Below are 16268 nucleotides of genomic sequence, written 5' to 3' on the forward strand. Positions count from 1 at the left end.
ATAAAAATAAATTACCTTGAATGGATTTAAATTATTTTGATTCTAGGATTTGTGCATGGTCGAGTAAAATACATTTTTGAAATTTTTTTTTTGTAATGGTTGTTGTGCGCGATATCATTGAAGTGTAGAATCATGAAAAAAATATGTGAAATAAAAAATTTTAAAAATAAATTAAAATTAAAATTTAACCAATTATATAAAATAATTAAAATTAAATATTGATACTTAAACAAAAATAGCAAAAGGAAATGTTGGTGGCGAAGATAGTTTTGTTTTTCAAATCTTTTTATTTTAAAAGTTTTAAAACACATAACTTGGTTTTTTGCCATAATCATTAAACTCTAAACAATAAATCTTTTAATTGAAAAAGTCAAAAGCTGTTTTTAATTTCAACTCGCCTTTATTTCTTATAATTAACATATGGTACTAATGGTTATCAGGCCTGTAACCAAAAATTTGCTTCTGCTAATTTCAGTAATTTAAAAGAATAATTTAAAAACAAAGTCTTTTGATTCATTCCGACCTACAGCATCTCAAGATCACGACCTATAGCATCCATTTATCACGGAACAAATTTTAATGCAAAGAACCATCAATTTTGTGATAAGCATTTACAATTAATATGTTCAGCGGTTGTTAAACGATTCATGTTGTAAAATGACTAAACGTATAATGCCTTTTTTAAAAAATTTGTTTGATGAATCACTGCTGCTTAATCGGGACTATAAAATGGATATACCCTTACAAACAAGATCCCCGTTGTCATATTAATGTTATACAGCATAATATAATAAAATAAAATAATATAGACAATGTACACCTACATGAGGATCTTTAATCCTGAAGCATATTCAATTTTCTATCAAATAATTGAATTAGTTTTCTCAAGATTCTAAATCTTAAATTTAAGTTTAACCTAGCCAACTGATTGAATCAATAAAATATAATCATGGATATGGTAAAATAGTAACTCTACTATAGTACTTCTAGAAATTATAAGTAGAGATATTTTATATGTTTTTAAAATTATTTAAATTCTATGGATAGTCACGATTTAACAATTACCTAGCTAAATATGCCATCTCACAATTCCGTAACATAGCATATTTGAAATTATATAAATAGACAACTATTCAAACCTTCTCAGCCATATCTATCAATTCTACGAGAACTTCTACCGATTCTACAATCACTTCTATAGATACTACTATCACTTCTATAGATACTACTATCACTTCTATAGATACTACTATCACTTCTATCGATTCTATGATCACTTCTATCGATTCTACGATCACTTCTATTGATTCTACGATCTCTTCTATAAATCTACGATAACTTATTCAAAATCTTGTATTCAATTATTCTACCCATTAACCATAATAATAACAAATGAATTAAACTTCTCTAGTACTCACCCTTTGAACACTATGAATAATTAATGTACTTTTACTGGGTTGTCCGTTAGTGGATGAGAGTGAACCATCCTGTAAGGCACGTACAGCAGCATCAGCTAAAGCAGCACCATTTTTAATTTGCTCATTAATGAGCGGCGAATTTAAACGTAAAGCTTCTTTAACATTATGTGATTTTGAACCAACGGGTATTTCTGCACCCTCAATGAAAACGAAGTCGACAGTGATATTACCAAATACAGGTTGAGTTTCATATGGTCGTGGTTGTAACGATAGCACCTGTGTAGATGCAGGCCCCACAGCCAATTCATCAATACCAACCAAACCAAGACCCAAAAATTTAGGTTGATCATTAACATTTACTGGTCGATCATAAACTTCAAAGAGTATCTCAGCAGATTGTGGCGCCAATTCGCTGTAATTAAAATAAAAATATTTTAATCTTTAATATCTGATATTTGATATTTCTATATAAAATAAATTTCTATATTTAAGTTTAGTGCTCATTTTTAGGACTCTAAAGTTATGTCTGTACTTACAACAAAAAGTGTTCATCCCAGTAAGGGCTTATGCCTTGACGTGTACCGGTTTGATTCTTCTGTGCTGGTTCATCCATTTCAACTACCACATATGGATCTTTAGCATCCTTAAGACCATCGCCTTTAACAATTTTTACAAGTAAGCGTCGACCAGAAATCATTTGTTGTTGGTAGGTGCCACTGGCATTCAAACCATCCATGTTGTGCTGTACGTTTAGGGTTGGATTGTTGAAAGTTGAAAAATTATTTAAAATTTTCTCTATAAATATCCTTTAACTAAAGGATTTTTTCTTGGGATATATAATTAGATTTTGTTGTTTAAAGAATTCGCCTTTGATATTGATTATGAAATAGGGTTTTATGAATACAATAGAATACAAAAAAAGGTTATCTCATTTGCAATGATTTTCTGAGCTTTTCTATAGTAGATCAGGTTTTATTAAAATGATATTATATATACAGTATATAACAAGATCTAATTAAGATATTTTTTATTAAATTATTATTTAATTTAGAATCAGGATATGATACATACTATATGCGTGAGTCAATAATATTAATCCAGAATGATAGTAAATGATTTAAATAGGTGTCAAGGTGTCAGTAAAGTTTAACACCCCGATATTATATCCATAATATTAGAAAAATGTGATTTACTATTAATACTAAGTTGTGAGTATTGAATTGATATAACCTTTATTGGATATAATCGATATAATAATTCTATTGAAAATATTTTACAAATAATATATAAGACAACTTATATATCTCTGATGATTATTTTCGAATATGAAAATTATTTTTAAAGTATATATTAAAAAATTAATAATTGTAATAATTTTGATAGGCTCTCTGAAATGATAGAGAAAGAAAATTAAAAAATTTTAGTTTTAATAACTAAAATTTCTATATATTATTAAACGTTATGACGTATAGGAACTATCTCAAGTCAAAGGCGAATTTCATAGTAGGGTACAAGGACTATAAAAACATATATAACAGATATATAAAAACAACAAAATAAGTATTGTGGATTGAAAAATATAGTAATTATAATATAAACAATATGAGCGAAAGGAAAACAATGAGAAGGTTTGTGTAATATAATATATATATATATATTATATATGTCAGTTGTTAAAGTATTGTGTAAAGTTAAATATAGTACTGTTTTCAAATATACATCACTTCTTCACAAGGAACAAGAACTGATAATTGAAGAGAAACCAAATTATTGAATATAAAAAATATATAATTATAAAAATAGATCCACTACTGATATATCTATTTAGGGTATAAAAAATATATAATTATAAAACTACTATCGACATATCTATTTCAAAATTAGAATAATTTTATGAATATAAATATATAAATCTAATAACATAGATCTAGTATCATATATCGTCTGACATTTTTTAGGAACAAAAAACAGAGGCGTAGTGGCAAAAAAATAATTTTGAGATCTGTTTTAAAACTCTCTATGTATAATTATATGAATATAACAAACCCACATTTAAATCTATTCTGAAACGTTTCTAGTGAAGTTCTATGATTTAAAAATATGCACCTTCTACCACATATATTTTAAAACGTTATATGTAGAGTTTTTTAAGCATAAATACGAGTATATATACTTAAAATATACAGAGTCCTATTCTAAACTTCCTCAGTTACGTTTAATGACTGTAGCTGATCTGTTTGTTTTCTATTTTTTCTCTTTTTCCTGGTTTCATGATTATAAAAATATCCCAGTAATAGATCCGCTGCCAGTTTTTTTTTTTTGTTACTTTCTAGATAAAATTCTATGATTAGATTACAATCATAGATTAAAGTATAAATCTACTACTAAATCTATTCGAATACTTGATTAATAGATATTTTTGAGTACGTTTACTTCTTAAAGTAAAAACAAATAAAAGTAAGGATATACATCATATTCCAGATTTCCTATAGAAATTTCTTACTAGAATATATATATACTATGTATGGATATATGTAATAATATAAGTATATAATGAGTATATATAACTATATACAAAGGACTTCAGGAGTTAAATATTTAAATAATGTTAATACAATAAAATAGATTTAGTACAAAATATAAGAAGGGAATTCGGAACTTTGTCACAAGTTAAGGTAGATAGGTGAATATGTGTGATTGCCTGTTTTCTTTACTGAAGAATTTTTCATAAAATAATATAGATTAATAAAAATAATTTTTGTATTATAATCGTTAAGTATTCAATGAATTTCATAGAGTTTTAATTTATAAAGTTTACTCTTCATATGTTTCTAAGTGTTGTTTAACTCTTTAATGGCTCCCAAGTCAAAAAAAAACATTGTTGAATTTATAATAATCTGTTTTTGTCAAGAACTGAATATAATATATATTCGTAAAAATCTAATGAACTCAGAAGAAAAATATAATTTCATGCGGGAATCAACATCTTTACAACAAACTGAGAACACAATTAAACGACTTCTTCTCAATGCTCTCACTCTCACCGCTAGTGCATCGTAATGCATGGGATACATTACAGACAAATCCATTGGATCGATTTCGGCACGTGGGCATGTTGAGTACATAGAAAAGTCAACAGGATAAATAGTGTCACGCAATGCTCTTGTTAACATGTCACTAATAACTTCCTGTAACTGTTGCTCATCCTGATCCATTGGCTTAATAGCCCCAACACTATTCATTGCAATGCGTACCTATTGAAATGAAAAAAAATAGCTTCAATATTTTAATTAATTATAGTACAATTAAAGTACTTACATCCGGATAACCATCGACACGCATATCACCCTTTAATGAGTTATAGTTCATGGCAGTTGTCATGCGTGCACGAAAACGTGATACGGTCACCTTATAATGGGATGTCTCCAATTTGCCCGATTTTTGACGGAAGGTTTTGACCTGTAACACTGGCATGGCATCACAATCAAATGCGATGAGCTGTTTCAAGAAACGAAAAAAAATAAGATTAACGGAGTTATAATATAACGAATTACGCAGAAGATTTTTGTAATTTACATATTTCAAAATATCAATTTTAAATAATATATACGTATATATGTACAAAAATAAAATATATAAGGGACTTCAAGAAATGTTACCAATCTATTTACATATATATATTTATACAATAGCTTATGGATGAATTAAAATATACTCACCATATCTGATGGATTATTCTCATTGCAATCACAGAAAATATTATTAAGACCAGGTGCTGGACTGTCTGGTAAAACACGTACAACCTCTACTGTAACACCTTGCTGAAATTATAGAAAAAAATTATGGGTAAGAATATTTGGTATATCACAAAAAACCTATAAAAAAATGAAAAAATTTTTCTATTTTAAACTGGATTAGTATTATCCTGCTAAAAACTTTAACTGGAAAAGTATTTATATTTATTTTGTATTTAGAAGAATTCGTCTAGGTTTGATTGATAAATCTGGGATGGTTTTATAAATCGAGATTCACTTTTAGTGCAAGTTTTATTTTCGATTTGATATGCTCGATATAAATCACGAGCGAAATAAATAACACTCGAGATTAATTTATAACACTCTATATATTTTGCCGGAGCAGTAAGATTACTCTGAAATTAACAGCTGTTTTATATAACTTGACAAATAAAGTATGTTTTGATTCTACATATGTATATATAAAAAATATAAATGTGTAATAACGCTATTACAAAAATGTTAGATTATTCTAAAAATCTTAGATTGAGCAATAAAATTTGATAGATCGAGAGTTAATCTAGATTGAATTCAGATTTACCGTTTGGTGATTTCATAAGAAATAAAAAAATAGACATTGCAGTCGTTTATTAAATCTATTTTATATTCAAAAACAAAAAGAACATGTCAACTGGTTTATCATATATTAATTAATTATTGTATAAAACACTCCTCTAACAATCCTTAGCAAAAAAAAAAAACATATTTCGAGTTATTTTATAAATAAATCATTTACTATATACTACATTCTCATAGCATCCTTCCTATTTGAAATCAACTATAGCTAACTTATTCCTCAACACATATTACTTTATTTCAACAAATTCAGTCTATTGTTTTAATCATCGCTACTATAGCATCTTGAAATGGTATACCTAACATATGAAGACATTCATATGTTATGCATATTAATTTTTAATAGACATTGTTATTGACTATAATTATTAAAAAGTAACTTCTTGATACTAAAAGGACTCCCATTTACTGGTTCAGTAGTCTCTGATCACTGGTGTATTGGAACCCCTTTAGTACTCATTGTTGAAGTCATGGAAACTAACAATGATGTATTTTCTCTGTGATTATCTAGGATTGGATTCGAGAAGAAACAAATTTTAAGGAACGAACTTTTTTGACAGTTTGTTATACTCTTTATTGATTAGGACGAAAGATCACTTAAATTACTTAACCTAAGTATTAGTATCCCTATGTACTTAGGGATGTACTTTTCTAACAATTTGTTATACTGTTCATTGGGAAGGTCGAAAGTTTTGTTAAATTACCTAAACTCAACGCAAAGGATTAAGTTTTTCTTTAAATTTCTTTGGGTCTCTGGAGAGGATTGTAGTAGTAAAGTAGCGAGTAATTTGCAATTTTAATCAGTGGAAGAGTATATGTTGTTATTTATATCAATACAACAAACCAACTTCTTGATTCATTATTTGTTCACAAATAAAGGGAAATATTTCCCAAAATATATATATATTTTTTTTATATATATTATTTTTTGAACCTTGAATTTAAGTCCACTGTTTTGAGGTCTTCTTTAGAAAATTTATGAAGAAAGATTACATATGTTAAGTAGTCTATAGTATAAACTAAATATTGTTTTTATTTATTTATTTTTATTTAGCATTTAATATTTTACATATTGAAAATCGCTCAGAAACAACAATTAAATAATCTCCTCCAACCGGTTTTTAGAGATTGTTCGAATACTGATTAAATTTTAATATTACATTATTAAATATTTCTATACTTTGAACTAAGTTAACAAGCAAGCTCTTAACATTTAAGGTTAAAACCTTTTATCTTAGACTATATATTAATCGTAATTAAAAAAACTTTTTTTTTCGAAGTGTTTGTAATGGGAATGTACCTATGGGTTTCTTTCATGTTCTTTGTTCTCATTTCCAATTTTATTTATTTTTATTTTATTTTTTTTATCAGTTGAAGCTCCGGGGCCAAGGTTAAGTTTGTATTATTTTTGCTTTTATGTATTTTATTTTGTTTTGTGGTTTAATTTTTCTGCTTTACTTTACTTTATTTTTTTCTTCGGCTTAATTTTTTTTCCATATGTGAACCACGTTTTGAAAAAAGCCGCTTACGTAATTTTCATAAACAAGTCTGACTCAATCGATAACAAGTCTTCAACATGAATTTGGGATGCCAGCACGAAATTTAAAAATAAATCAAAATATATATAAGAAAAAGGTGGACCCTTACGGATCTGATTATACTAGGGTTCTTAAATTAACAAAAATAAATATAAAAAATATTTATCTCTCAAGATCGTTAAACTATTGTTGTTGTATTAATAAAAATATCTTATCTAATCAAATGTCTTATAGGTATATTATGTATAAGACATTATGTCGATATAAATAACCTTAAAGTCATCTCTGGTTCCTAGATATGGAATTCCTTACATTTATATTGTACCGAAATCTCGTAATTCGAGTTGAAATCTTTGGATTATTTACAAAGTTGTCTAATATTTGACTAGTATTTATTCCCGATTTTGCTAAAATTATAAAAATCTTTTATTATTTCAATATTTAGCTCTCATAGATGAAAATAGATATTCGGACATTCTTGGTGCACATGGTAAAAAGACCATATACTATTGAAATTATATTAAAAATAGATGTGCTAAGTGTATCGAAAAAGTAGTTTTTAATATATAGTTATCAGGAAAATAAAATTTAAAGTTACATTAAAAACTCCTGAAAAACAGTACTATTCCGCTGCATAAGCGCACTATATTGTATATTACGTATGCATGAAACATATGTAGGTCTAATATATACTACTACTACTATTACCTAAGTTCTTGACTCCTAAGTGGAGCATAGAGCCATCAAATTTATAATAAAATTTAAATGGTTTTAAATTTGATTATAATATACACTCAGAAAAACATGCTCTAACCATATTATAGAGTTAAATTGACTTGATACTTTGTTAGAGATATTTTAGCTTATATGGTAAAGAAGATATGAAAGCCAAGATTTAGTATGGTTGAACCAACATGAGGCTTCGAATAAGAATATTTTGATCTGACTTTTACTTAAAATCTGGTTAAAAGTTAAAAAGAATAATGGTTCTAAGAATAATATGACAGAAGATAATTAAAAGAAGATAGGAAGATAATTGGATAACCTCTATATCTTGGTTGGCTATATCTTTATAGCTCTGTTTTAATAATTCCAATTTCTATAAGTATTAAAAATATATTGCATTTATAGTATATACAATATGTTGTTTTATAGCAATATCTTGGTTTGCTATATCTTTGTACACCAGTTTTATAATTTTCAATTTCAAAGTTCTATAAGTAAAATATGGTATATGCATTTTTTATATAAACAATAAATTGTTTTATAATAATATTTTAGTTAGCTATTCTTTGTCTCTCAGTTTTAATGATTCCAATTTATGTTCTATAAGGGCTTAAAAAGTAATGCATTTATTATATATGACGACTTATTCTATAACGACTTACAAAGGATAACTAAAAGTAATTAATTAATTGCTTCATAGTGTGGCAACTACGTTAAGTCAGTGGAACCATAGGTATTCATATAGATAAAAGTATTGTAAAAACTTTATTGTTTAGAAATATAAATGATGATTATGGTTAGAACTTGATGATGGAACTTAGTTGATGTTTAGAATTTTTAAAAGCTTTATGCTTTATAGTATAAACAATTAAATATTTAAAAATATTAAATGTTAAGAATAGAATATAACTTTAAGAACAACCCGAACTGGAAGAGGTTTTTAATAAATAGCAATCCAATTATATCCTAAGAGATAAGTTTAGAATAGATACATATCGAAGTAAAGTGTAATATTCATAAGTACTTCTATTTAATTGAACTAATAAAACTTTTCGGAAATCAATTTAATAATTCTTAGAATATTTTAAAACTTAAAGTACTTATACCATATATAATTTTATATTTTATTTACTGAAGCATAAAGTACTTATAATGCAATAAGTTTTCTAGGAATGAATATCAGTAATTTTTATTACTTTTGAGTCTATAAATTTTAAGCAAAAATTTTTAAAATATTTCACAGAACGAAAGTAGAATATTATGTTCATAAATGAATATAAATTTAAATGACATCATTGAAATCAACACATTCCACGTTACAAAATATGAGGTCATCTAATGTTTTAAAAAAGGAACAAGAAACCGCAAACTTAATATTTATGACGATACTTAAACTTACCCGTATTAAACAAAAAACAAATGAATAAATTTAAATAAAATTTATTAATATATCTAAACAAAAGCATAAGCAAAACTCTTTCTACTTACCTCACCCGCTGATTTTCTGAGTGTATCGTTAAGCGCAATGACCCATGAGATGAGTAATTCATTCACAATAACTAAATCGCTATAAAGCCAACGAAATACTTGACTGGTCCATGTAACGGAAACCTAAAATAATGAGTTTTATATAGTAACAATTATAAAAAAAAAGTAAAACTCTCCAAACTAACAGTTTCTTTTCCAACAACATTGGATGGTGGCGGTACATAACGTTTTTTGCGACTTTCAGGCCCAGTAGAACTTTGACGTACAACACGTCTACGTGCACCACCACCAACTGCACCTCCAGCACTTGAAGCAGGTGAAGCTGTAGAACGACCACGTGCACCACCAGCGGCAGGTTTACTTAGAAGATCCTATAATTGTTACACATATTATAATAATATATATAAAACTGTTGTTACTTAGTTTTGTTAATACCTTAATATCAGATTTTGTAGCTAATAATTCTCTCGGTTCGGATAAACGTGTTTTATCGTTTTTAGCACCACCGGGCGCTACACTACTTTGTCGACTATTACTTTGACTTCCCGTCGTTTTATTTTTTAACATATATTTATTGTAGAAATATTTACACAGCCATACAGAGAATAGAGCCAATACGGCCCATATAAATATGAAAATTGCTAATGAGTCCATTGTTAAATCACCAATTCCTTCAAATGTACAAATATAATCATCGATTTGATCTGCTAAATCCATAATTTATTTTAGTGTGCAGATACAAATTTTTTGCATCATATCTAAAAATATAAAGAAAATATGTTTATTAATTTACAAATGAAATAAAGTTTATGAGAAAAAGTAATATTGCATAAACTAATCAATCATTTTTTTATAGTTTCTTTTATTTATAGATTGGTTTGGATAAAAGAACATTTCAGATTATATGACACATATGAAGATTGTTGTGAAAAAACACTAATAAAGTGACTCTGGTAACTCTTTGTTATTAGTTTCGATTAAGAAATTCCTTTAATCAGTAGTCATCCACACTAAAACCATTAAAATGCTTCCTCACTCTTAAATTTGGGAATTTGGAGAGTATCGGAGAAACCGTCCTTTGATTGTCAGAAAACGTAAACATTTTACATGATGTTTAGTACAAAACTACAAAAAGTCTTACTCCTTTGTAACACAAAGGCTTATACATATGTAACTTATAACCAGCCCGATTAACTCAATGTAACTTAACTAATGCCCGATATCACATACAGTATAGAGAATATATATATTCTACATATATCTTAGAGCATAAAGGACGCTAGCAGCAGATACTTGAAAATCGCTTAAGTAATAGAACATAATGAGAATCAGAAATCACTAATACAAATAATGGATATATCATTTTAACAACAAAAACAGAATCGTATATGGTATTTGGAAGAGTACACATACTTTTAAACAAATAAATTAGTTTATTAACAAAACTTTTAAGCTATATATTTACTATATAATTTTTTTGAAAATATTTAGATACCTAAAGAATTGACTATTCTTTTCTAAGACTATTCTATATATTTGGACTCACAAGTAGTACCTATATGCATGTGTAATTCACATGATTTCCAAAGACTCCATAACTATGAAACTAACATTAACATAGTAATTAAAAACATTATCTACAATAATTCGAAGACATCAAAGGTTAAGCAGAGCATAGACCAATATTTTAAAACCCAGAACGTGCTGCGGACCAAAAAAACATTCAATGGTTCAAGAAACGGTAAAATATTCTATGTTCATCGGAAGTAAAGTACCAATACCGTCCTTAGAAATAATATAGTGAAAGAAGAAAATACAATATTTTATGAACTGGTGGTGTTTATGGAGCGGCACGGTGCCAATCGAAGAACCAACGTTTGAGATAGGCTATTGACCATGTAAAAATTGTAAGAGAATTAATTATTAATATTATCTACGAGCTTTAAACATTATTTTGCAATTAAATAATAATAACAACTCCATTACGAAAAATCTAAAAATACATAAAAGTTTAAAACAAGATTCCGATAAAATCAAGTTTTGCCGTGTGAATAGGTTTTAAGCGAAAAACCGAACGAACTAATTGATAGAAATTACTATCAAAATTAATTAATATAGTTTTGTATTAGGCTAAATAAAAGAAAATTAAATATTATAAATATTTAATCAAAATTAAGTTTACTTATGCCAAGAATTTTTCAGAAGAAATTTATTCGAGCAGAACATTTTCAAGAGAAGTCAAAATTGATGAGAAATTACCGTACCGGTTAGAATGATAAAAGTGACTTAACGTATTCAAATAGTCTTTCCACCAAGAAAGTTTATATATTTAAAAATTTTTAATTGTGTAATTTAACAAAAATAAACTTAATTAATTGAATATATAGTATATATATAATTTTAAAATATCGATTTATAATAACATTGAATATAGCGAATAACAGATAAATATCAATATTATCATAATAATTTACCGTTTTGAATGTTGATTACAGTTAAGAGACTTAAAACCAGTTTAAATTTCATATATATTAATTAAAAAATTTATAATAATAATAATAATAAATTTAAATAATTTATTTTGTGTTTTTTAAATATTTTACTTTATAACTTATATTTTTAAAAATTAAACAGTTATAAGTTTTCATGTAATTTATTATTATTTTCTTATTTGTTTAAATATTTTGCAAATTATTTTTTATTTTTATTTAATTAATCTTATTTTATTTTTATTGTATTTTTTTTTTGTGTAAATTCTCTAAATTTTTGGTTATATTTTCTTAAACTATTTGCAGATTTGAGGATTGACAAGAAACATCTGGGCGCAACTAGCAGAGACACAAAAAACTGAAGAGATTGATGTGCTCATATAAAAATTAAGATACACAGATACTTTTCAGTAAGTTTAATATAATTTTTCATTAATATAAGATATTTTTATATTTTTAGAAGAAACATAATTTGTTTCAAAATTTATTAAACGTAATTGGTGCATTGATCTTTTATTTTCAGTTAAACACTTAGTAAAAAATTCACAAACAATTTTAATTATTATGTTAAAAAAAAAAATTAATAAATTATATTATATATAAATATATTTTTTAATATAAAATTATAAAAAAAAAATTAAAGTAATAAAACGAACAAAAATCGAACCGAATAGAACGCATAAAACGTTCAAAAACCGAAATGAACTGAACTGATCGGGAAAATTTTGAGCAAAGTTCTTTGCATTTTCAATATACATTCTAATACATTCATATATGTTTATATAAATATATATGTGTGTTTAATATAACACATTTTTTGTATATATACAAATTAGAAAATCTATTTTCGCGCCGTCGCAAAGAGATTAACGAAGTGTGAAAAAAGAAATTTCACTTTTCCGAAAAAGTGCTCTATTATTTTTTCCAGTTTTCTCCAATTATTTCTTCTGAAGATCCTTGGTAAGGCAGCATTTTTTAAAAATATAAAAAGATTTTTGTATATAAAAAAAAGAAAATAAAATAAACTGCATCCATAAAGAGAAAAAATTTATTTAAAATGTTTTTAATATGGGATTAGTCGCTTCTATATATAGTTTCGTATATTTCTCTCCAACTCTACGTACATATATGCATATTTGTGTATCTTTAGTATGTATGAGTACCAGGTGACGGCATTAAATCTTAAATTTGTTTGAATTTAGTTTTCATTTTATTATTTTACTTTAATTTATTTTTATTTTGTTTATTTTATATATGTTCACAGAACGGTGTGTTTTATTGGTATTGCCTATATTAGTTTATAACAAAATTGACGTCACTATTTTGAGGTGTGTGTACTTTTAAAATCGATGATGTAATTTTGCTACTTTTTCTATTCAATGATTTAGTGATTTATTATACTTTATAGTGGCTATAAAAATTTAAACAAAAAAGGAACAAAATTTCGCAATCAATACGATTTATAAACAGCTAAATACTCAATAAATCTTTTTAGTGGGATGTGGCAAAATAAATAAAATAATAGAGTTTTAGTACTCGTATGCCTCTAGTTTAAATAAAAGAATAATATATTGAATATCTTACAGAAAATAAGTACAAAAGATAAAAGTTTATAAAAAATTAACAGATAGTCATTTATATTGTATCGTACTATATCGCTACGATTATACGTATATCATCGTATAATTATTATTTATTAATTATCCACTCACGATTTGCTCATAACGCTCATTCACATTTTTTTTTTGTAGTGAACAGGTGGAATGCACCGTCAGCCCGACCAGAATGCTGTGCCCAAATCTCTAACATTAATATATAATATACGGACTAAAACATCCCCACTTCGACAAGACTTATTATCCCTCGGAACCGCTTTCGCATTACTTCGAGGAAGGTCTCTTTTATGTTGACATTTCCAGCCATGCTTTTGTGATTTGCAATCTGCGTTCCGATCTCTACTTTTTTACCTTTTTTTCTTGGTGTCTGCACTATTTATTAACCTAGTTTCTGATTTTATTTTCTTAGTCTAATTTCTTCGCTTTAAGGACTTAGATTACATAGGACTCTATCGTTCGCCAGCACTCTGGGTACGCTTTTAACTTTTCCACTATATTTCTTCGATTTATTGTTTCAATTTGAGCTATTAGCTCTTCTCTAAATATGAGCTATCTATTACAATAATAGTGCTCTATGTTCACTTAACTGATCTAACTAGATTAATAACTTTAGCTGACTGGTTATTTAAAGTAGTGACACAAAATGAATGGAATTAGCACTTCAGCAATATAAAATGCTTTTGTAAAACGTAAAAATAGAAATTTCGTTATACACAATAGTTTACGAACATCTCAAGCCCGAAGAAGGTTTCGCAATACACATTAGTTTATTGTAATAATTACACATAATTTTAGCTTTTAGAAGACCAACATACAGATCGTATATTATGTTAAGCGAATAGGTGAGAATGTACAGGATAGAAAAATGTTTAATTTGATAGCTTTTTAAGGAAAATTCAGTGCTTCAATGGAAGGGCTAGTCATTTCGTACTACCAAATGGCGACAGAAAGTCGTTGATCAGGTTGGCTGGCAAAAGCTACTGAACGCGAGACAGTTAGTTGGTCGGTAAATTTTAACTAAGTAATAATGTGTAAGTAAGTAATAGAAAGTAATATTTTTTTGGAATTTTTTATAGTATCTATATTCTAGTATATCTATGTTTCTAGTACCTATAAAAACTGAGAGGTACTGGATACTTTCATGTAAACAGATATGAATAGCACATTACATACAATCATCTCAACAAACTTAAAATATTATATATATTTAAAACCATTTTAAAATGTTTGGTCCTTACCCTTGTATATATATGTACACACAAATTCAAACATATATTTATCGTACAGATGGCGCTCGTATATTATTAAAATATCTGTTTTATGTCTTCAACTTGACTTGATTGATTTAAAAATAAATTCGTGAATTAAATTGTTAACTTTGCCGTCTTCTTTGTTTTCGGTAAAAATGCATTTTTGTCTATGTTTAAAAATATATAAAATGAAAATATTTGCTCTGAGGGTAAATTAAATAAAATTTTGCTTTTATTTAACAGAAATAAAATCAATGCAAAAATTGGCACGCGATGCAATTTAGAAAAGAATTCCCATTTTAAAATTATTTAAAAAAAGGAAAAAGATTAAAAACGTAGAATCAATAAAGATATATTAAAATACAAAATGGTTTCTTTAGAAAATAATAGTGTATAGGGCCTTATAAAATATGTTCTTGAATTTTATTTGAATAAGGTTCCGAAGAGGCATTGCTTCCAAATGCTGCTTGCATTACACTACTTCCTCTCTAAAATTAAGGTTTTCAATTATAAATTATATTATAATATATATTTCTTTCACCATCTAACGATTAAGTACAATGAAGAGTTGAATGATAAGATTTAAGATACAGGTTAGGTTTAAGTGTCATAGCCCATGAGTCCGTTACATTGCAATAGATCTCTTGTTCAAAAATGCTCCACTCCAAATAATTAGATTTTCTTCACGGTTTCTTTGACACATGTTTTCTTGAGTTCAGAGTATTACTCTACCCGATTTACTTCATATATCAGTTCTAAAAATTTCTAAAAATTGTAGACATGGATCTTCACAATAGGTAAGAGTATAATAGTTTTTCCATATCGTATTTCTAATGATTAGTTTCATTTGTTGAATTCTAATCAACATATATATCAACAACAACCAAATGAGATTATGATAGCTAATCTCGTTTTCTTTTGGTTTTAAATCTACGGAATTTTTCTTTTTCCTCTTGGCAGAGACTGCAAAGATCATCAGTTAGAACTTTAGATCTTCATGCACACCTGCCTATTAAACATTAATCTTGTAAAAGAATTAATATTTTATAGAAAAATAAAATTGAGGCCTTCAATTTTTCCAAATAAATTGCTCTAATTTCTCTCTTATCTGTCATTTACATAAAATATTCAATACAATAATCAGTGCGATCACATTAGAAGTTTTGTGTGGCTTTCCTGAAACGACCACCGATTGTTTCGCCATACGTACATGATAACATTATCTTTCCATAAAATAACATCTGCCTTATTATCATTAACATAATTAATTTGTTACTTAAAAATATCGGTCAAAGTTTCTTTCATCACACTGATTGCTACCATAGTTTCTGACTCCAATTATAATAGTTAAAATCAGCCTAAGCCATTAAAGA

The 16268-nt window shown here is 26.7% G+C and overlaps 1 protein-coding gene across 14 annotated transcripts in view; it reads right to left on the reverse strand.

The window, feature by feature from the left end:
- LOC119677475 overlaps positions 1 to 16268 on the reverse strand; it is a 61942-nt gene that overhangs the window by 13963 nt on the left and 31711 nt on the right. For 5 of the 14 annotated variants that reach the window (XM_038088834.1, XM_038088833.1, XM_038088832.1 and 2 more), the window contains exons 1-10: positions 12015 to 12086; positions 9976 to 10298; positions 9726 to 9911; positions 9541 to 9663; positions 5138 to 5239; positions 4737 to 4916; positions 4463 to 4672; positions 1955 to 2160; positions 1419 to 1830; positions 16 to 42 (exon numbers count right to left, since the gene is read on the reverse strand). In XM_038088834.1, coding sequence (XP_037944762.1) covers positions 16 to 42; positions 1419 to 1830; positions 1955 to 2160; positions 4463 to 4672; positions 4737 to 4916; positions 5138 to 5239; positions 9541 to 9663; positions 9726 to 9911; positions 9976 to 10257 — 1728 coding nt within the window. In that variant the 5' untranslated portion in view covers positions 10258 to 10298; positions 12015 to 12086. Of the gene's footprint in view, positions 1 to 15; positions 43 to 1418; positions 1831 to 1954; positions 2161 to 4462; positions 4673 to 4736; positions 4917 to 5137; positions 5240 to 9540; positions 9664 to 9725; positions 9912 to 9975; positions 10299 to 12014; positions 12087 to 16268 lie in introns of those variants that run through there. The other 9 variants (XM_038088825.1, XM_038088836.1, XM_038088837.1 and 6 more) reach the window with 8 other exon arrangements.

The sequence above is a fragment of the Teleopsis dalmanni genome, chromosome 2, assembly GCF_002237135.1.
Source record: "Teleopsis dalmanni isolate 2A chromosome 2, ASM223713v2, whole genome shotgun sequence".
In the NCBI taxonomy this organism is placed as follows: Eukaryota; Metazoa; Arthropoda; class Insecta; order Diptera; family Diopsidae; genus Teleopsis; species Teleopsis dalmanni.